This window comes from Pholcus phalangioides, unplaced genomic scaffold, assembly GCF_987345545.1.
Source record: "Pholcus phalangioides strain wild (caught in Gottingen) unplaced genomic scaffold, Ppha-v1.0 ptg000032l_1, whole genome shotgun sequence".
NCBI lineage: Eukaryota > Metazoa > Arthropoda > Arachnida > Araneae > Pholcidae > Pholcus > Pholcus phalangioides.
The window spans coordinates 3713551-3737103 of NW_028301622.1; the positions used below are offsets into that span (position 1 = coordinate 3713551).

The 23553-nt window shown below is 39.3% G+C and overlaps 1 protein-coding gene across 1 annotated transcript in view; it reads right to left on the reverse strand.

Annotated features, from left to right (window-relative positions):
* Positions 1-16911: 16911 nt before the first annotated feature.
* Positions 16912-23553, reverse strand: part of LOC149066791 (uncharacterized) — a 77795-nt gene continuing 71153 nt past the window's right edge. Inside the window, exons 12-15 of the mRNA XM_089253196.1 lie at positions 22406-22500; positions 19986-20094; positions 18123-18296; positions 16912-18006 (exon numbers count right to left, since the gene is read on the reverse strand). Coding sequence (XP_089109322.1) covers positions 17888-18006; positions 18123-18296; positions 19986-20094; positions 22406-22500 — 497 coding nt within the window. The 3' untranslated portion in view covers positions 16912-17887. The remainder of the gene's footprint in view (positions 18007-18122; positions 18297-19985; positions 20095-22405; positions 22501-23553) is intronic.

Consider the following 23553-nt stretch of genomic DNA (forward strand, 5'->3'; position numbering starts at 1 on the left):
GTGTTCAAGCATGTGAATGTCCAAAAAAGTGACCTAGAAGGTGTGAAAGCATGTGAATATCCAAAATAAATGACATCATGTGTAAAAGCGTAAATGATCAAACGAGTGTGAAAGCATGTGAATGTCCAAAAAAATGACATAGAGCATGTATAAAAGTGTAAATGATTAGAAGAGTGACCTTTAAAACAAGGAGTTGACAGTGACCAAAAGCGTGACAGAGTAACCAAAACAGTATTCAAGCATATGAGGGACCAAAACAATGTGCAAGCATGTGAGAGACCAAAAAGTGTGCAAGCATGTGAGAGACAAAAACAGTGTGCAAGCATGTGAGAGACCAAAACAGTGTACAAGCATATAGTGACCAAAACAGTGTACCAGCATATAGTGACCAAAACAGTGTGCAAGCATGTCAGAGACCAAAACAGCGTGCAAGCGTGGGAGACATCAAAACAGTATGCAAGCATGTGAGAGACCAAAACAGTATGCAAGCATGTGAGAGACCAAAACAGTATGCAAGCATGTGAGAGACCAAAACAGTGTACAAGCATATAGTGACCAAAACAGTGTACAAGCATATAGTGACCAAAACAGTGTACCAGCATATAGTGACCAAAACAGTGTGCAAGCATGTGAGAGACCAAAATAGCGTGCAAGCATGTGAGAGACCAAAACAGCGTGCAAGCATGTGAGAGACCAAAACAGCGTGCAAGCATATAGTGACCAAAACAGTGTGCAAGCATGTGAGAGACCATAACAGTGTGCAAGCATATAGGGACCAAAACAGTGTGCAAGCATGTGAGAGACCAAAACAGTGTGCAAACATGTGAGAGACCAAAACAGCGTGCAAGCATATAGGGACCAAAACAGTGTGCAAGCATGTGAGAGACCAAAACAGTGTGCAAGCATATAGGGACCAAAACAGTGTGCAAGCATGTGAGAGACCAAAACAGTGTGCAAGCATGTGAGAGACCAAAACAGTGTGCAAGCATGTGAGAGACCAAAACAGTGTGCAAGCATGTGAGAGACCAAAACAGTGTGTAAGCATGTGAATGACTAAAAAGAGTTACTTAGAGAGTGTGTGGCCATGAGAGTGAGCAAAAGTGTGATTTAGGTGTATTTTCAAGAGTAAGGGGAAGTCAAGTGGATCCATAACAAAGGGTGGCGAATCCGAGGAAATAGTCAAGAAAATTAGACTAGAGAAGGGTGTCAAAACTCATGTAGCCCACAGGCGGCAAAACCATAAATGCCCCTCTGGGCACATAATATAAACTCATTAATTAATGACAATTAACATTATCGCAATCATTATTGAAATTATCAATTAATAACAACTCCGCAACAATTTCTTCAGTTTTTCAATTATTGACTGTACTGAAAAAGGGGAATTAGAAATAGAGGTAAAAAAGAGAAATGATTTTTCTCTGTTAACGCCCATTTCTAAACAATATAGAGGTAGGCTAATGTTTGATGTCGCCGTCATGCCTATTATAGATAAAAAAAAAGTAACAAGAACTAGGCCCGAGTGATGGGGTAGGCTCTTTCTTTTTTTCTCTCGCTCTCATCATCTCACGGATGTCCGGAATTCGCACAAGGCCGTTTCTTTTCTGCCTACATTATAACCTTTATCAAGAAAAAATATAATAATAATAAATTTTCTTCGGACCACTTTCTCCGCCCTTGCGGACCACCTCAGTTACGGAATTCCACCAAGGTCATACTTACTATGTATAAATACAATGAGATGTGTGTGTGTGTGTTTATAAGGCATGAATAGTTTAGGTAGAACGAGGTGATTTTCCTTGATGTGTCTGAATCCCTTCCAATAAAGGCTTTAAACCAGGGCTGGCCGAATCTATTGCCCGACATGCCCGGGACATGTTAGAATTTTTACTGGGCATGTACAGTAAAACCTCGCTAGCGCGTCACTACGTTTACCGGGCCCCTTTTTAAAAATTCCAATTGTCCTTTATGGAGTTCTAATGTTATTAGAGAGATAATGCGTCACCCAAGTCCGCTTAAGAAGTCACTTTTGTGAGTGCACTCTTTCGAAAAATTACCATTCAAGTTGGAAACCTTTTGTACGAACACGATATGGTCTCAACGTTCACTCTTACTTCATCAAACCTAGCATTTCAAGCAGGAGCCAAATATGTCTCGATTTCCGTCCCACCCCTCCACCTTTAACTGGCTTGTTTTGACAGATTTATTTATTTATTTATTCAATATTGCTTGGCCGAGACCTATAACCTATACAAGAAAATGCTATGGTGAAGTTTGACAGAAGACATGGTTGACAGAAGACACAAAAGAAATCGGTAACTGTTGTACAATCAATGATGTTTGACGGAGGGTCGTTCCAATCGGTTATTGTTCGAGGAAAGACACTAACTTTGAAACAGTCAGTGGATGTAAAGATGGGCTTCAATTTTATAGGAATGGTTAATTCTATTGGGAAAGTATGAAGTTGGAGTTATGAAATTGGAAGTGTAGATATGAAAATGGCCATGAAGGAATTTGAAAAGGAATTAATCCGGTTAATATGTCTACGGGTGGAAAGCGGTTAGACATCCAGTTGGAGCTTGAGTTCAGTGACGGAGGCAAAGGTTGTTTGACCAACAGTTAAGAATGAATTAAGGTTTCGACGAAGAAAAAAAAAAGAGTTTTTAGAGACACTTATGAGAGACGTAATCAACATGGAGGTTACAACGGAGGTCGGCAGAAATAATTACACCCAGATATTTATAATAGGAAACCTCGTTGATTAGAGAATAATTTATAGAGTAAGAAGAATCGAGGAAGAAGTCCTTTTTGCGAGTAAGTTTTAAAAACTGTTTTTGTGTGAAGGATAAAGGGGTAATTGCTAGGACGAGCACCATTTCGATATAATGTTGACATTGTTTTGGAGAGATGTTTGGTAGATGACGCAAAGAGTCTGATATGATAATTGATAGAATTAGGAAGATCGTTTATATGAATCAAAAATAATAATGGAGAGAGGACCGAACCCTGGGGCTGCCAGACTCAACATGGAGAAATGGGGAGTTCTGGCCCTTGAAGGAGACAAACTGACAGCGGTTGGTAAGGAAGGTTTCCACCAATTTAAGCGGTTGAACACATAGACCAAGGTTTTGGAGTTTAAGTAGAAGTTTATTGTGGGGCATCCTATCAAAAGCTTTAGGGAAATCCAATAAAATTATATCAGTTTGAACATTTTTGTCGATATTGCTTGATAAATCATGTATGAAAAGAGCTAATTGGGTAGTTACTGATGAAGATGGTCGAAAGCCGTGTTGATTAGGAAAAAAGTTTATTGAATCAAGGTGTGTAAGCGAATTTCCTTGGCAACTGTGTGCTCAAAAAGTTTGCAGCATGTAGATGTGATAGCGACTGGTCTGAAATTAGGGGATTCGAAAGAGAACCTGATTCATATGACATAGGAATATGATTCATAGGAAAAACAGAGGAAAAAGCCCGATTAAATTCTATGGTAATATCAAGGTGAGAAGTCAGATCAATGTTATCAATTTTAAGAAAAGAAGGGCTGGACAACTGATTTAGGGTGAAGAAAATTCCAAAATTTTGAGGGGTTAGTGTTGAGGTATTGAGGCAAGGAGTTAGTTAGGTAATTTGTTTTTGGTGAGAGATGAGATCTTTAAGGTTACGTGCAGAGATTGAGATCTTATTTCTGAGAGAAATGGAGTTACTGAATTTGAGTTTGGAGATATTTCGGTGAATTCTCCTTTTTAAATGGATAATATTTCATTAATCCAGGGGTTAAAGAGTAATTTTGAAGAGGTATTTTTGATGGAAACATAGGCTTTGCATTTTTCGATAACAGCTTTTTGAATTTACTCCAGAGAATACGAACATCATTTAAGGGACATGATGAAACGAAATCCGGTAAAATGGGTGTGAAGGATATTTTTTTTGCATAAAGGGATAATCGGCCTCGTTAAAGTTGAGTTTTGCAGCGTGTTTAAAAGAAGGGCGAGTGTGATGGAGGAAAAAATTTACAAAAGGAATTTTGTGATCGGAAATGCCATCAAAAACTGAGAAATCGGAAACCGAGATTTTATTTGAAACAGCAATTAGATCTAATGTGGAGCTAGAGTGGTTTGAGATTCTTGTCGGTTATAGAATAATTTGAACGAGATTAAACTTAAGGAAAAGAAAAATAACTCTGTGTTATTTATAAAATGGTTATCTGTGTTATTTATAAATGGAGGGACTACAATTTGTGCCAGTCAATTCCGGGTAGGTTCCAGTCATCAGCTATGAATAGGAGGTGTGTGAATTAAAAAATCTATCTAAAATTTATTTTAATTCATTCCGCGAAACAGTGAAGATCTGGGGGGGGGGTAAATCCCGGGGGTAAATAAAGAGAAAATATTGCAATAGGGGTGCAGTTCGGGCAACGCAACTCAGCACCAACAATTTCATAAGATTGGTGTCCAAAGGAATTTCAAGAAGAGGGATGGAGCTATTAAAGACTAGGGCAACACTCCCTCCATAGGTCTACGAAACGCAAGGTAGTTGGGTGGTAAGAATTCGGAATTGCTGATATTCATAGGCGGAGACAGATTTGGAAGTCTGGGGTGGCACGATGATGATGATGTTGATTCGTATACACACATATACAGTAGATAAGTCGAATTTACCTTTGATGCTGGGCCCTCCCCCCCCCCCCCCCGTATCTCCCATGATTACTATGTAACCAGGTTTCAGTGACAGCAAGAAAATTGGGATTATGAACTAACAATATGGATTCGAAAGAATGCATTTTATTATAGCAACAAGCTATAATATTATACAACAAGCATTTATTATGCTTGTTGTATTAATAGTTCCGATTTTGAAGGTACTTTTTTGAGGTGCTATACAAGGTCAAGGTGGCGAAGTTCGCTGGGCGAGGCCTAACGGGGTTTTGAGGCAGATTCAGTGAAGTCAGAGGGGGTGGGGTAGGACTACAATGAGATAAGAAAATCGGAAAAATATCATTAGTGTTAGGATCCCAAATGTATTTAGTTTTGTCGATAAGGGCAAAGTTATGAAATAGTTTAATTTTCAAAACCAGTATCGCGGAATTTCTGGAAGTGCTCCCCAAATCTGTCCCCGCATTCTGCGGGTCTCCGGTGAGAAATCTTCGGAGATGGAAATGCCACTCATGCGTCGAGGGGGATTCTTTCAACTATTACTTTGTGGCAGTATGCTAAATTGACACCGCTAACTTACATCACAGCTTCGGGGGGAACGTTCTGCTTGTAGCAGGGATCCTATCATTTTCATATCCTCAGATTGTGAAATGTGCGTTGTGTATAAAAGGACTGAGCTATGTTGTCGCTGCTCCGCTTCGCTCGCTTGCTTGCTATAACCGATATTTCTCAATGTGAATTTATGTTCTGTCTGCTCGCAGCTCTTAGTGCTGTGTAGCATATCTTAAATTCTAAAGTAATCGTGTTTAACTGTTAATTGTTGCAATTAACCTGTTTATTGTTACCTCTGTGTCATCCGTCTTTACATGAGTGCCTTAATCCGTTCGTTAATCGCACGCACGTTCGTTAATGAACATGCTTAATCCGGTCCGGCATTGTCAAAAGGGATCCAGCAAAACTGAAAATGGGAATTAATGAGCGCAAATCATTTACTCAAGTTGTAAATACCGGTTATCGATCCCGGTACGTCTTTTCATGCTAAGCGAGCGCTCTACCATCTGAGCTACGCCCCCGACGACCGCAGCCATGGCTCCCACATAGGGAGGGCAGGCAGGGCTCTAGCCCTGGGGCCCGGGACCGTTATTTTTTTTTTTTGCTTTTTCACGCTATAAATTAACTGTAAATTGGCCCGTTAAAAGTCTCACCGAGGGGCCCGCAAAAGATCCCAGCCTAGGGGCCCCGCTACAGGATGTGGGGGCATGGCACCCTCTGTCTCTCTCTATCTCCTGCGTACGCGCTTGTGTCCCATATATTCGGGACTACCAGCAAGTTTCAGCCCCCTTGTTTTCTTCATGTGAGTGCCTCTGCATGCCCCTCTCCACACTGGTGGGGCTGGCAGGGTGCCAGCTCGGGAGCCCGGGATGATTCTTGTCATTTTTTTAAAATTGTTCAAGCTATAAATTTACTATGTAAGGACCCATGTGAATCAGTCTGGTTCGGGGCTCACCAAAGATCCCAGGCTTGGCGCCCTGCTACAGGATATGAGGGCCATCATGGCCCCCGCATCCTGTAGCGGGACCCTAGGCTGGAATATTTGCGGGCCCCTCGGTCAGACTTTTAACGGGCCCCTTTTGTAGTTAATTTATAGCGTGAAAAAGCAAAAAAATGATGATAACCGTCCCGGGCCATGGGGTCATGCCACGGCGTATTGCGATTAAGCTCTTTACGGGGGCAATACAGTCAAACATCGTTATTGCGTCACCCGGTTAACACGTCACTCCGCTTATCGGATCACTTTTTTAGAATTCCCAATTGTCCTCAGGCAGGAATTGGCAAGCTATGGCTTACTCCGTTTAACGAGTCACTCCGCTTACTAAGTCATATTTTTGCTCTCCCAAGAGTGACTCATTAACGATTACTCATTAACTGTACATCCAAATGAATTTTATTAATCAATTAAATTATTTTTGCGGTGAATAAATACTCAAAAGCGCATTTTGTTGGTGGTACTAACAACATGATTCAGAAAAGATGCCAACAGCAACAGAAATTTCAGGGCATGTGATGATAATGTTACCTCTCGATATAACAACAATCCCTCTACAACGATATTTTTTGGTCCGTAATCATTATCGAGGTTTCACTGCATTTCATTTAGCTATTGTTTATTTGTCTTGGTGCCTCCACCACATATCGTCTCCAGATGGAACGTATCCTCTCACTGATGGTAACTCGTGGGAAATTTCCCATATTCGTGGGAAAAATTGGGCAAAATTCACCCAAGTGGGAAATTTCTTAGCATTTGTGGGAAATTTTGAGAGTTCATCAAGCAAAAGAATTTTTGGCAAGAAATAAAAAAAAATTAATGCAGTGCAATTACATTTCTATTGTAAAATTCTTGATTACGTATATCCCCCGCTAGATGGCAGCACATTTTTCTGAATGCGTGGGGGAAAAATTTAGTCAAAAGGGAAATTTTGCTGGAAGAGGTTACCATCACTGCTCCAGATGCCATCCAGAGAGGCACGCCTTCGGGCACCTACGATTTTCACCGAGGGAGAATTGGAGATCATGGTTATTTGTTCTCCCGTATATACGGGACTCAACGAAGGAGAGGGAGGATGCATCGCAATGGTTTTTCAGTAATTACTGGGGGGGGGGGGGGGACTCGGTGCTCTTACGAAATATATAGTGCGGTGAGGCTCAAATGGCCTCAACCTCTAGGTTCTACTTCACCGAACACCAACTCTGGCCATATCGCTATTTACTGCCATTAGTGAGATGGGTTGGAAGTGAAGGTGCTGTCTATCGGTGGTCGCCTCGAGCTCGTTTTGGGAAAATATCTTATCTATATCCTCCCTTGTGTTCAAACCCGGGACCCTGACAACAACCTTCACGATGGTAGACGAGCATCTTACCACCATGCCACTCGGGCACGAAACAGCCTCTAGGTTCTGGCACCTATTCTTCATAGAGCGTAATTTTTTGTTATTTCGGTTTCAATATCATTGCTTTCCAATCCCCCCCCCCCCCCCACCCTTCACGGTCGCAGTGAGCAAAAGAAGAGACACTCAGTTTTTTGCCAGGCAACAAGAAAGACCCCTCCCCACTGAAAGAAACTTTGTCAGTTGTGCCTTCTGGCAATTGGCACGAAGGTAATGTGCAATTAGGGATTCATACGAAGTACGAAAGCCTGGAGCGGAGAGTGACATCGTTTCTCTCTATATGTCGCCATCTGGGGGCTAACGTCGTAAGGGCTATTAGCTGAGCTTGGAGGCTGTCCATGCGCAGTCCCGTTCAGCATTCATACATATGCTCTAAGGATTGAAAATGTCTGTCCTCTGTAGTTCAATGGTTAGAACACTCGCCCGGACAGTGAGAGATTGGTGGTTCGATTCCCCACAGAGGAATGTGAATTTTCTTTCCGAACAACATCTCGATCTCCGCTTAGTTATTCAGGCTTTCGTACTTCGACTAATCTAATGCATAGATGAATTGACATCATCATCATCATCGTGCCCCCCCCCCCAGCAATAATGACCCCGTGCCCCTCCCCAGACATAAAAGTCTATCTCCACCCCACGGGACCGGGGATCGGAAAAGTGTTAGTTAACGGGTGGAGGTTCCCACTGTATTTCTACGTCTTACGATTTCTCGTGCGTTCAGTTGCCCTCACTCGTACATAAATGGTCTATATTGGGAAATTTGTTTTACACTCCCTAGAGTGCAGTTCGCACACTTTATTTTTCTTTGTCACGTACACTAAGATGACGGCCTCCTTCACCGCGTCTTATACACCTGTCTTTTTGCTTTGCAATACTTAGCTGAGAAATAATTAATTTATGAAAGAAATAATTCCAGAATTAATGAAAGAAAATATTCCAGAATTAATGTAAGAGATAATTCCAACATTAATAAAAAAAAGTGATAACTCCAAAATTAATGAAAGAGATAATTCCCAGCCTTGCCAGCCCACCCCTTGTGGGGGGGGCCATGGGCAGTAACGAGCTGAAATGCGAATTCAAGTATCTGGCATAATTAAGAACGGTAAAATGACTTTATACGAGAAACAGTGCGATCTTTTTAAAAGCTGGACATATGGTCACGCACATTCGATTTAGTAAAGGTAAACTAGTGTGTGGGCCTTTTTTTTCCTCTCAGTACCTTCATCCAAGTCCTCAATGGTAAAGCACTGTCAGCCTCCCGCAAGTCTTCTTTAAGGGGCGGCGCGTGAGGCTTTACAACCGGGCGGCAGTTAAACTCGTGCCGTCGCTGGCTATTGCCTTTTCTTTTAGCCATGTCTAATTTTTTTTTTTTTTTGCCGCAATTGTTACAATCGAACTCGATACAAGAACCAGAAAATGGCTACTACAACAAAGACCACCCGCGCTCCTTACAAGCAAATGGTTTCCTCAAGTTTCCGCTGCGCGAATACGTTAAAAAAAGAAAGACTTCCCACAGCGAACCCCATTTACGATAGTTTTCAACGTTAACAAAAAAAGGAAGGCTGTATTTTCAGGTAATAACTTCGCAAAGAAAAAAACAACTAAAGATGGTTGGGAGGAGAAATTATTTGTTCCGCCATTTTTTTTTTTTTTTGCGGACAATACTCATTGTTTGATTCAGCTTGAAGCGACACACAATGGAATACCCAAACGTTGCCATCCTCAATCTACTATATTCAATCAAATACCATACGTAAAATGAATAATTATAAAGGGAGTTCGGATTATATGCACAAAGACAGTGGCGAAATATGCTCTGAAAACAAGCGAATATGCACTTAAAAATGCCAAAATATGCACTTAAAATGCCAAAATATACGCTTGAAATGCCAATATGCCAAAACAAGCATAAAAATGACAAAATATGCATACAAATGCATAAACAATCCTGAAGTATGCATACAAATGCATAAACAATCCTGAAGTATGCATACAAATGCATAAACAATCCTGAAGTATGCATACAAATGCATAAACAATCCTGAAGTATGCATACAAATGCATAAACAATCCTGAAATATGCATAAAAAATGCCGACATATGCAAGAAAAGGCCAAAATGTGCATCAAAAACCTAAAATATGCACTTGTATATTCAAGAAAATCTCCGTGCAATAAAAAGGGCAGACATGTTTTTAAAATACATATTTGCTATTTTAGTGCAGTGGTGCTCAAACAGTAGGTCGCGGCCCCCCTCCCCACCGGTCATGCATGTAAATGTACTGGGGAGGGGGCGCGAGAGATTCTCTAACATAAAACTTCCAAATAAGAAATTCATTTATATTTAAAAATATGTCAAAACTAAAATATGCCTTTATTCAGCTGAGCTAATTACCATGAAATGTAAATTTATCAAATTCAACTTGTACAATAATCTTAATACATCGGCTACGTCATGCCAGAATCACGGATATGCAATGTCCTTGCGAAAGAAAAACGTAGGAAATGACATTTGAACGTTTACTCTACTCATGTTACTCTATGGAAGTTACTTTCCTAACATGTTTTGTAACGTGTGGTTTCAATTGGGATACAGATACACATTCGTGTTTCAGGCACAACTTACATAGAAAAATGAAGTATCCAAATAACTGATGGGAAAACAAGGAAAAATTGCTCATTCACGCTTCTGGCATGCGGCGGACGATATTAAGTTAGTACTTTTACAAGATGACTCATCTGAGAGAGAATCAACCGATTTCAAAATTGTATTTTTCTTAAAAATCGAAAACACAGAATGGAATGATAAGTAATATGTGACTATATGGGGCTACATTTTATAAAAAAATTTTTATAATGGTCGATTTCAAGTGTAGAACCATTTTGAAATCGGATGGTTCTTTCTTAATCACCCTGTATACGAAAATCAAGGACCATACTCCTCGCTACACTTCCATCTCGCATAAGGGACATTATAAGTACATATATAAATATTTACTTTATTTTTTTATGTACTTATAGTGTCCCTTATGCAAGATGGAAGTGTAGCGAGGAGTATGGTCCTTGATTTTCGTGTACAGGGTGATTAAGAAAGATCCATCCGATTTTTCAAAATGGTTCTACAGCTGGCCAGTAGATGCGCTATACCAAAAACACTTTCTGCTTGTTTCGATTTCAATTAGACGATATTGACTTACAGATATTCAATTTTTTTTTTGATATCATATAAATATTTACTTTGTTTTTTGGATATCAAAATATTGAATTTGAATACCTTTGGAAGTCAATATCGCCTAATTGAAATCGAAACAAGCAGACAGTGTTTTTGGTATAGCGTATCTACTGGCAAAATCAGATTGTCCCGGAAAGCCGGAACATATGGTCAGCCTAAGTAGGTGTCACCGATTTGAAAATTTTTTTTCGTCAATAAAAGAGGTCACGCTTCAAAAAGTTTGCTGCGCATCCCTGCCTTGGAATATTCTTTTGTAATTGAATGCGCGCTAGCATATACAGTCGAATCCCGTTTTAACTAATACCGTTATAGCGAAAATCTCGTTTGAACGCGAACACTTTTTTAATACCCCCCAGATAAGCTTAAATAGAAACAATGTAAAAAACCTGGAATTCCTTTACATCGAAAATTTTGTTGTAACGAAGTGATTTCTCCGGTCTCTTGGAGTTCGTTATAACGGGACTCGATCAAAGCGTATTAAGAATACAAATCTTTAATTGCGCTTTGGATTCGACTGTAACTGAATATACATATACTGCATTACATATGCTACTACTACTTAACCGTCACATTCCTCTAAGGAATTTCACACCACATATACCGCATATGTGGATAATTTCCCCACATTTTTTATTTAGGCATTTTTAATTTCTATTTTGTTGTAGCTGGCTTAGTAACGAAATACCAGTAACAAAAGAATTGCCAAAAAAAAAAAGTGATTGTGTTAAATAAACCTTTAAAAATGTGCACTTATTCTGAAAATTCTTTGATTTCATGCATTTACAGGGGAGAGCGGGATTATACCGAACAGCGGCGAATTCCGAACACCGTTGTTCTCTGCCGCTGTTTGAATCTAGAGCAGTGGTTCTGAACCTTTGGAAGCCCGCGGCCCGGTGAGTCGCTTTCGCGGCCCGTTCATATACACAATTAACGAGAAATGAATGGGGAAAAATGAAACTGCGAATCACTCACGGCCCGGTGTGACTAGTGTTAGGGCGGCGGCGCGGCGGTTGAGAAACACTGATCTAGAGGGGGTGTGGATAGTTTTGCATACGATGATCGTGTTGCGAAACAACGGGGGTGGGTGGACTGGATACATCGATTATAAGTGAAAGACACTCTTCACACAAGGATACAAACGTCCTTCAGCATCACAGTTTTGTTTACGGGGGGCGGGGGCATTCTACTTAACTCTAGATCCATAAACATGCATGGGAGATACACTATTCACAAACATTCGTCTCTCAGACGAACATATTACATTGATGATTTTTGTTTTATAGAATACAAGGAGCAATAAATACTTTAATCTGAAAAGTTGTTTATTAATCATTCATTTTCTGAAATGATCTGAATGAAAATGATCTGAAATGAAAATGACAACAGTAGTTATTCTGAGCAATCGACACATAATAAACCGCGGTGATCCATACACATTAATTTTTTACATTGGGTCAAGGGCGTAGCGAGGGGGGGGGGACTTGGGGGTCTGGTCCCCCCCCCCCCCCGAAATGTGAGAAAATGACCGAAAAAAGGGAAAAAGATGGCCAAATCCATTGTTCTGTCACTTTGGTCCCTCCCCGCCCCCGAACGAAATTTCTAGTTACGCCCCTGCATTATGTACAACAGAACCTTGTCATTCGAAGCTTTTTATAATCGTAGAAGGCACAAATATTATTTCGAGATCCTCAGGGTTGTGTTTGATCAGCGGAAGAAGTCTCACCAAGAACTTCTGCAATTTTCCCCCGTTTCTGCAATTTGCATCTGCTGTTTAATCGCAACACTATTCCATAAACATTCGTCTGTAGGACGACCTATTCGCTGTAACTCCATTAGCATAAGTGCACTCTGACATGCGGCAGGCGCAATACTAATTATTGAACGATCTAGGAAGGTAATTTTAGAAGTTCATCTTTCTATCTCTTTCACTTTAAAAGTTACAAGTGTTTACGTATTTTGCGCGGTCTGCGAGACGAATGTTTATGAATCTAGGGTTAACATGCTGCCAAGAGGTCAACTACAATACTCTTAATGCTTTTGGCATAACCAGCCATTATAAAAGCTTCACTTTTATGTCGTAACATTCCTCCTTTGCCAAAGCATGACGAAAGGAAAAATAACAATGATGGGCTTCGTCCTTCTCGTCTGCAGCTGGACTTGCTAATAAGCTCATTATTGCTATTATAGCTGATTATTGCTATATAAGCTCATTGCTATTTTATAGCTCATTCTCTTCCTTCTCATCTTCTTCGGCTTTTGTCATGGCTGCCTTGCGCTCGCGTTTTTTTTGGACTGGCTTTCACGCCGGTGGTACAATCCTTGTCGGAGTCGTCATCTTGGTCGCTTTCCTTGGCAGCTGCTTTAGCGGGTCTCTCGCGCCTTTCCCGACCAGTGTTATCATCGTTATCGGTCGTCTTCTTAGCCAATCTAGCGGCCCGACCACGTTTCTTGGTTGCCGGTTTCTCTTCAACGGCAGCGTCACTCACCTTTGCCAGCTTCCTCAACAGCCACTTATTCTGCTTCTTCCTTTGTGGCTCCTTTCCAGATTTCTGCATTATATGATTTCATCGCTTCTTTGACGGTTGTGGGATCTTCAATCCGAATATCAGCATTAGGTTGCTCTTCATTGACAGCTTTGTATGGCACAGGATCCCCATAAAAACTTGTAGGTCTTCTTTGTCTCTTGCTTCTTCTAACATCTGGAGGTTGATTCGCAGTGTTTATAGGCTGTTTCGAATTTCCAACCATTGCTTTGCATGCTTCAAGTCGGGTAAAGGTATCCGTTAGAGAGGTTTCAGGAGGTGTCACTTGCACTTCTTGGTCATTTAGATTGACTATTAATTCACTTCCTTTCAATTGACAACTTGTTTGACTTCTCCTGGCGGTGGGTGGATTGAATACATCGATTATATGTGAAAGACACTCTTCACACAAAGAAACGCAACGTCCTTCAGCATCACTGTTTTATGTACGGGAAGCCATTCTATTTAACAGCTTCTTCACTGCAGGTCAACTACAATATTGACATGAATGTCGCTCTCCACTTGTTAATACAAGATATACAGAAGACTGGATGTTGTGAAGATATTTGTTATTTGAGATGTTAATTTTTTAAGGAAGGAAAAAACTCATCTCTGCCTCTACCGGGAGTCGAACCCGGGTCCCTCGACTCCCGGTAGAGGCAGAGATGAGTTTTTTCCTTCCTTAAAAAATATCTTCACAACATCCAGTCTTCTGTATATCTTGTATGAACTACAATATTCTTCATGATTTTGGCATAACCAGCCATTATATAAAAAAAAAGCTTCACTTTTATATTTTATCAGACCATACGTCCCGATTTTCTTTCTTTTTCTCGCCGTTCCGACATTTTGGCAAAATTGTCCTGGTTTTCCCCGTTTTTTGCATGACGCCTACTTGGATTTTTATTCTTTATTGAAGCCAAAGATTGAAATTATTTTTCAACTCGTAAATTATATTATGATAATTACGAATATAAATAAGAACATTAACCTCCCACATTTGTCTTGGTGAACGTTTAATTCCGTGGAATTGATTTTAATCCAGTGCAATTGCACTAATGCTTCGTTTTCCGCCATTGCGTTTTATTTAGTAATTTCAGCAATATTTGGCAACTTTGTTCACTTTTGGTGTCGTTCTGGGAGATGTCCCGTACTTGGAATACACATTTCCCGTATTTCTTTCGAGGAAATATGGTCTGGTGTTGCAGTCTGACGGCATCCACCGTAAACTCATCAAGCGGTCGAATGTCTCTCTAGCTGTTTGTTATTGCGAATGGTGTGAGTTTTATCGGAACTTAGTAAGTTGGTGCTAATTTGGATAAGAGATAAATAAAATACGTTTGCGTTTAGAGTAGTGAGCTCGGAATCATTCACAATTATACGTTTCTTTAGCTATTTATAAAGTACGAAGAAAGTTTGGTTGCTGTGTACATTTTCAGGTTAGATTGAGAAATTGCCACGAGGTGTCGTTTGGGGGGTGATTCCGAACACTGTTCAGTGGATGCAATCGGAGTGCTGTGGTGCAGAGACTGCAGAAAATTTTATTTGTGATTTTTGAAGGCAGCGTTAAGTCAGTTTCAATTCTGCTGTTTTGATGTTATTTTTGCTATTTTTTAAGAACATAGATGCAAATATTACTTAAATTTTTAGAACATGAAAAGAATTCATATCGATTGAAATAATTACTAACTTTATATTTGCCTTTGTTGTATATTTTCAGAGGAACAATTGATTTTAGAGTTGATTATGCCATTAACTCTATAATGCCAAGATCGCCCGAAGTCGGCCGAGTAGGTTAATGCCCATAACCGCCTCAAGTCGGCCCAGCTAGGGGGTATGGGTATGTTTTGTTGGGCTTTTGTCACCAACGGGGAAGAAGATGAAAGCTCTTGTCAGAGGCGGGACCGGAAATACAACTGCGACACCCTATCAATGGGATTTTAAAAGCTGATGTACTAGAATGTTCCTTGAGAATAGACCAAGGGTACTCAATGCATTTTAAAAAGAGATAATACTGTGAGGAAAGGGTGTTTTCAGTAGACAAATTATCTCCCGAAAATCCATTGAAATGAAAGGGTGAACGTCAATGCAAAGGGTGGCATGAATAGAAACTCATGGAGAAAGGGTGGGGACAGGGAGAGTGGCCGAAATTTGGACGAGTCCACTTCGGACACAAAAAACTTGGTATTTTCACGACCCTCCTAGGTTATCTATCTGGGCGTTAAAGAGTTAAAGTAATTTATTTCATAAAAACTACGTAACGGAAGCTACATTCCTTACTCAGCTGACCCCATTTGGTATTGCCTCGACCCACGGGGCGATTCTGAACAGTGTAAGCTCTTACAAAAAGCAATATTCGAATATATTCTCAACTATAAAGTCAAATGTTTTGTGGTTTTTTAGTAGGTAATGATATCTACCAATAGTAAATTTTTTCATGAACTATTGCAAATAACTGAGTAATTAGAAATTTCCCTTAAGTGTTCGGCATTACCCTCCGCTCTCCCCTATGCATTAATGCGAAAAAAGTCCAAAATATGCAAATGCATATGCATACAGGGTTGTCCTACTAATGCAGACTTTATCTCATCCAACGACCATCGTAAACTTTTAGTTTCTATTTAAAAAATTGGTCAAAGTGCGTTCAGTTTATCAAAAGTAAAAGGACGTGGGTTTCGATTCCCCGCAGGGGCAGATGAATTTTCTCTCTTTCCAAAAAATATATCTTCGCATCAGCCAGCTGTTAATAACCTTTGTATGGATAGCGGAGAGTGACGTCATCCTCGGAAGGTTTCACTTTTACTGAAAAACTTCCGCTTTCCTAAGCATTTTTAAAAAGCTCTCACTTTCCGAATTATAGTTTAGAGATTTTACTTTCCGAAACATTTTTTTAAAATGAATTCACTTCCTGAAGCTTTGTTCAAAGAATTTTTGGTTTCCTGAAGTATTTTTAAAAAGCGTTCACTGTCTGAAGCATTGTTTGAAGAACTTTCGCTTTCCGAAGCATTGTTTGAAGAACTTTCGCTTTACAAAGCATTGTTTAAAGAGATTTCGCTTTCTGAAGCATTGTTTAAGGAGCCTTCATGTTTTATGTACTTTTTCTCCTTTCATCCTTTGAATAGTCTTGTGTCTTTATTCTAAGAACCATTACTTTTCGTCTCATTTTTGAAGAGCTTTTGTTTCCCCATTCAGTGAAATCGTCCATGACGGATACTCCCATTAGCATCGAACAGGGGTTCGATGCAAATGGGATGTTTCGATGTATTTGGCTTACTGTATATTAACGGACACTTTCCGTTAAGCGGATAAAAATGTTGGTTTCGTGGTTGTCCATTATGAGCTTCCATTGTACTAGTCTTGTTTTAAACTCTTTCACATCATTGTTTTACTAGTAGGTGATTCTTGCAGCATTGTACGAAAAGTCATTGGCTTCATTAACAAAGCTACATTTTACAAGCATTTCGCCGAGCTATAATGATGGTAAGAACTACTGTATAATAATTTCGATATGTTGAAGGTGCAAACAACCATGATATAGAATTAAATGAGACAAAGTTGTTTAAACAAAGGAAAAAAAAACAAATTTATTACAACATTGCTATACAAAAAAAACATTTCTTTAAAGCTGAAAACACTGCCTATGTTTAAACAGTTTTTTTTTTCTTTTCAACATCAAAACAACACCAACAGACTTTATGTACTAGAAACCGTATTTTCATCAGACAGACGATGTATTTTATTAACATTTCCTAATTTATGTGGTTGTTCAAAGGCAAAACACATTTAGAGTGTTTTTTGAGTGTTTTAAAATTAATTTTTCCAAAGAAAACTTTCCAAACATTAATATTCCCTTTTGAAAGAAAAATTCATCACCTTAGACGCAGGGCCGCAACTGGGGGGCAGGCGGGTCTGGTGCTCCGTGCGCTGGACCAGAGGAGACGCAAATTTCACACTTTAACATCGCCTTCAACATGGGCGCCAAAATGCATGCTTATCCCGGCTGACCAAGCTTCTAGTTGCGGGTACGCTTAGAAATATCCTCTTCTACGACCTGAGTCAGTGTGATTGCAAAATATTTTTTTTTTAGCTCTTCATGTCTTAATAAAGATGTTAGAACCACTAGTTTCATCTGTAACTGTGTCGAACATCATCAGTAGATGCACTGGGTTAGTTCCTTCGACATAACAACCAAGAAGAAAATGCCACGCAGTCATAATTCCTTGAAATATTTCCATATTTCCTAGATATTCAATACTTAATTTTTTTGACAATGCATTGCCGGCATTACAAAATTTATTTAGTGAAAATCAGTTTTTAAGTATCGGCCATCTTGGCTTTCTAGCACGTTAATAATGAACAAAAATTGGCTCTCGGTAATGCCATACTTGCGAAATCGAACGATGCGCCCGCGCCATTCTCAGTCGATTTCCGTGTTCTCGCTTTTATACGTGACTCGATGTCTTATAAAGGCATAATAATAATAAAAGTAGAACAAGAATACAATGTCTTTCCAGAACGATCGGAACTTTTGTTTTGCTCAAAGGACCTCCATGGTGGATAAACTGTAAAGATAGGAACTAAACAAGAGAATCAGCATCACGTGGCTGGCAGTTGGGGTTGAGCCGCCATTTTGCTGCTTCTCGATCTCCGTTGTACCTATTGGACAAAAAACAGAAAATGAACTTTATTTAGGTACTTAAAACTTAACAATTTTGATGTATTGTATGGAAATTTTACTGGTTTACAAAATAAGGGGTAAGGTAAGAACATACTGGATGGAGGTTCGGGTATCCTCTGCCTAGTATCTGGACTCTCCGTACTTCCTTTGCCATATCTAACTACATCACCGGAAGATACATAGTCACTATTGCCTGATGAGGATGTGCCGTGGTACGTCGGATGCCTCGGAGAATTCAATCCTGGATGGCCGAAATCCGGACAAGAGGCTGTCAAGGAAATGAATAGTATTAATGCAACGTGCCTCAAGAACATGTGAAGACAATATCCATGCAACTCAAGACTCTTGCGCGTCAGCGGACTCGTCTGAGTTTGTGTGTGTGTGTGCGTGTTTTGTCTGTTTCGATTCACTTCAGCCTCCCAACAAGCTTTTGTGCAACTGGATTCGAAAGTCAAGCATAAATCATCAAAAAAGAAAGCAGCCAACTGACTTGCGCTATCAACATGAGTCGCGAGTTCAGCAAGTCATCCGAGAGCTTTGTGTCTTGCCAGAATCCATTTAAGCTCATATTTGTGTCTTTCCAGAATCCATTTAAGCTCATATTTCTGTCTTGCCAAACTCTATTTAACCTTGTCTTACTGTCTACGCAAGCTCGTCTTTGTGCCTTGCCAAAGTCACTGTATTAAGAGCTTCTTGCCGAAGTCTATTCAATCGCATCTTTGCGCATCACTAAAGTCTTTGGCTTGTTTTTGTGAATTGCTGAAGTCTATATTGGCTTACCTTTGTGCCTAGTCAAAGTCTGTCTGAGTTTATCTTTGTGTCTCACCCAATTCTATGTGACCGTATCCTAGCGGAGTTTAACTTTGTGCATGGCCAACGTCTGATTTAGCCCGTCTTTGTGCCTTGCCAACGTCTATTTAGGGTCATCTTTGTGGAAGTCTATGTTAGAAAGTCCTTTCCAAGTCTATATTAGCTTATCTTTCTGCCTCGCCAAGAGTTATTAAACCAATATTTGACCATCGCCGTATAACATCATCCTTATTTAACCCAACATTGTGCCATTGGGCCAACAATTTTATGTTCGCTCATCTTTGTGCCTTGCCTAAGTTTAAATTTGTGCAAGTATAATGTTAGCAAGACCTTGCCAAAGTATTTTTTAACCTATATTTGTGCCTTTTGCCAAAGTCAGAGGAGTATTTACAGGCAAAGAAAGCGGGCTATAGGTCACGTCAGTAAGTTCGGAAGGGCGGAAAATTTCAGTAATTGTTGATCGAAAACATTAAAATAATTACATAACATGAGAGAAGGACAGCAAAATTTGAATGGCCCGCAGGTGGAAAAGCCATTATTCTGCTGCTGACCAAAGTCTATTCAAGCTCATCTCAGTACCTTGCCCCAGTCTATTGAATTGCATCGACCACTGGTCAATTCTGAACGATTAAGGACTTTGACGATTCAATGTAAAATGCTTTACTGATTCAGCCAAATTGTAATTTGCAACGGCTACTTATAAGAAAATACGGTCCAACTCGATTATAACGACATCAAAAATACCTAAAATAACTTAAATAATTTCGCCCAAAAACCATAAAAACGGGACATTCTTGTAATGAAAAAGGTCAGTAAGGGCAAAATTACATGAAAATACAGTGATGTCCCGTATACGGGTCATATTAATTAGTATCACGTTGGAGTCTAAAATTTTTAAAAATCTGGTTTTTTTTCCATCGTTAGGTACCAAAAACGTCACAAAACGACAAAAAATGTGTCGTTATATCCGAGTTCAAGGCATTTTCATCGACGTTATAAGCAAGATTCATAACCATTATTTTATAAGAGGATAATCCCAAAGTGCCAATTATTGATGTTATAACCGAGGTCGTTAAAACTGCTTTTGACTTTATTGAATATCATGAATATCCGAAGTGTCATCAAGAGAGAGAGAGAGGTAGCTTACCATGTTTGGCGATTTTCATCCCGTACACGGAAGGATCTTCACCTCGTATGCAACTACGTCCAGCTTCTTTGATGAAGGCTTCCTTTCCGTTCTGGACCACTTTACCTGACTGTAAAAACATTCATCATCAGTATATAACGTGTAGGTGATAATAACAATTATACAATAGTTATGGAATTCACTTTGATTATGTATGTTTTTTTAGTGCAGAAAAATTTGCCCTTGTTTGTGTTGTCTATTGTGTACACGTGCGAGTTTCATTTTTTTCCACAGTTAGTGTTCGTCCCAGACTGGAATATGCTGTAACATTTTGGAGACCCATATTAGAGAGACATAGGCTTGGTTGAGGGGTTGCAGAGAAGAGCTACGCGCGTCTTTGTTGGCACCACGAGGCTTGAATTATGAAGAGAGACTTCATTTTTGAATGTGTTTACATTGGATGTGCGCAGGTGTCGTGGGATATGATCCAAATTTTTACCATTTGGCAACGGGATGGACCATGACTTATTAATAAACCGTCCATCGACTGCTTCGACAACAGGACATCGGTATCGTTTAGTAAGGAACAATTCCAAGTTTTGGTGTCTCATGGAGTTTGTCATTAAATGGAATAGCTTACCTCTGGGGGTCGTGAATTCTAGCACACAATTGCAACACGTTCAAAAAGAAGTAGTACTATAAACATATTGGGATAAATTGAGAAGCTATTCATACTTAGATAAAAACAACCATAACCTTTTTCATGGGTAGTGTATATTATAAACAGTGGAACTTCGGTTAACGAGCAAAAATTTCGAACAAATTGTGAGGCGGTTAGCGAGCGATGATTCGCATTCTTCACTCGGAAAATTAACACACGTGCGAATGTGAATATTTACGGTACGAAACTAGATGTAGCATCGAAGCCACTTGAAGTTTTTCATATTCTTGCTTGGAGAAAACTGTGGGCTGATTTGCATTATTAAACGTGACTTTGAAGGAGCTAGCTCATGAACAGGAGCCACTACATGTCGAAGAGATTGTGTGGTTGGGGAAGACTACTACTAAACCACACATGCACCTCGTCCATATTCCTCTGCGGAACCTCTCACGAATTTGTACATGTGGGAATATGCGTGTAGTGAAACCTGACGTGAAGTTTCCGTGTAATGCTTGTTATGTGCATTGCTGCCATCTGCCACCAGTTTTTCTAACTATGAGTGAAGTGTAATGATTGAATCGTAGTAGGCCTGTTGCTCTCTGTGGCGAGACTTTTTAATAAAGAGATCGGCTCGCATTTGCGCCTCGAACAGGAAACCAGCTTCAGCCGACCACCACTGCGGCGACGGTGGAGACATTCAAGAACTAGTGATAAAAAATGCCAAGGAGTTGACGATAGATGAAGTGATGGATCTCTTTAGCGCGCACCAGCAAGAGTTTATGGACGGTATCTCATCTAAAGAAGAGAGAAATAAGGAGATGTCCCACGTATAAACTAAGATTAGAGAAATGTGCAGAATGTGCAGATGTGTAGCAATGTGCGAGCAATGAATCTGCCCAAGAATACTGAAATTTCCCATTTCCTTGAAATCCTAAAAAGGAGGCAAAAGCAAGTTTCATTGTATTCTATTTTTGAAAGTCATGCAAAAAAAATTTGCAGACAACAAGGGGTCTGTAAATTGTCCTATATATAAACGATAGTCCTCCTGTGTCTCTCTATCTCTCTCGTGGTTTAGAGTAAGTTTATAGCCAACAATGTTTGTAAACATTATCGCATTGTATGTTTATTTTTGGCGTTATTTATATTATGCATATTTTGTTATTATTGCGTTTAATTATTGATTGAATGACGTTTTCGTTAGCATTTTTATGTGAATGAATAATTGTGGAATGAATTATCCGATTTTCTATTATTTCCTAGGCGAAAGTTTGATTCGAATAACGAGCTATTCAGTTGACGAGCTCGTTGGCAAAACGAATTAAGCTCGTTAATCGAAGTTCCACTGTAATACTAATCATTAGTTTTCTCTCACGTGATATATACTGTTCTATTGGGCTGCTGTATTTCGGTTGTATTTGACACATCCATAGTTTTCTCGGACATCTTTTTCTTTGAGGCACCTCATTGGCCATTTTGTCTATTGTGGCGTTGGTGTTCGCATTTGTATTTATATGAGAGTTTTTTAATGTTTCTGTGTGTGTGTGTTCATGTCATATTTCTATTTTATTCCTTAATTATCATGCAAGTTTTTAAAAAATATTAATATAATAATATTATTTTTTGAAGTGTAAATAATAGCAATTTGAAATATATTTGGTAAATATGTTTAAAAAAATTTAATTTTGAAATCTTTCTGTATGCGTGAGAATGAATAAATTTCATTTGTTGTTCATTTAATTTAACTTCAATTGAAAAGTAATGCTTATATGCGGCGGCTTACAAAACACTGAAATCCTTCCATCTCCCTTCGTTTGGCGTAAGTGTACATGATGCCATTTTTTTCTTCCCAGCTTCCGTAGCAGCGATATTCACGCTCTAAAAAAATAATATAGATACCATCATCAGCATGTTAATAGAAGGGAATAAAACAATATTTTAACAATTCAGACAAAAAACAAATAGCTTGATAAAAATAGCTGGTGAACGACTACAATTTTTTAGACCAGTGGTTGCCAAACGTTTTCCCACCTGTGGCTCCCTCTGCCTTATCATCGTTTATCCTAGGCTTCCCGGAATAGTCTAGAACTGTTGGTCCCCTGATCAGTGTCAATCTTTGTAACTGCTACATAATTTGAGACTTAAAAAATTAAATAATGTGTATAATTTTTTTTCTGTTTTGCCTGTGTCAAGTTGTCCGCAAATTATTTTTTTCTATCCATTTATCTTTCACGGTCTGCTCTGCAAATTATTCCTCCTATTTATTTATTTCATGACAGCCCTCAAGTTATTTGCCTGTTAATTTCTCTTCTGCCGGTCCGCAATTATTCTTTTTTTTTTCTTTTGCTGGTCCACACATTATTTCTCCTATGAATATATTTTTGCTGGTCAGGAAATTATTCCTCGAATTTATTTATTTTTCTGTTCGGTCAGCAAATTATTTATTCATTTCATGCCGGCCAGCAAATTATTCCCCCCAGTATTTATTTCATGTCGGACCATGCGAATTATTCTCCCTATTTATTTATTCCATGGCGGCATGTGCAAATTACATTTTCTTTCAATATTTTATGCCGGTCCGCAAGTTATTTCTCCAATGAATTTCTTTTTTCGCCAGTCCGCAATTATCTCCCTATTTTTTCTTTTGCTTGTCCGCACATTATTTTTCTAATTTCCACCAGTCAGCGAAACTGTTTATAACTGTTTTTCAGTTCAATAAAGGGGCCACAAGGTGGTGTCATTTGTCTTGTATCCTGCTTTTTATCGATGAAATCAAAGGAAGTATCGATAAGATGTCTTTCAAATTTAGATTTGATGTAAAATAAATAGGTGCAGTCGGAAACCCTAGCGATAGAGTTGCCTTAGATTATACATGGTCATCCCATAACCCGTGGGACGAATGTGGTCTTTGGAGCCATTTGATTTGACCCG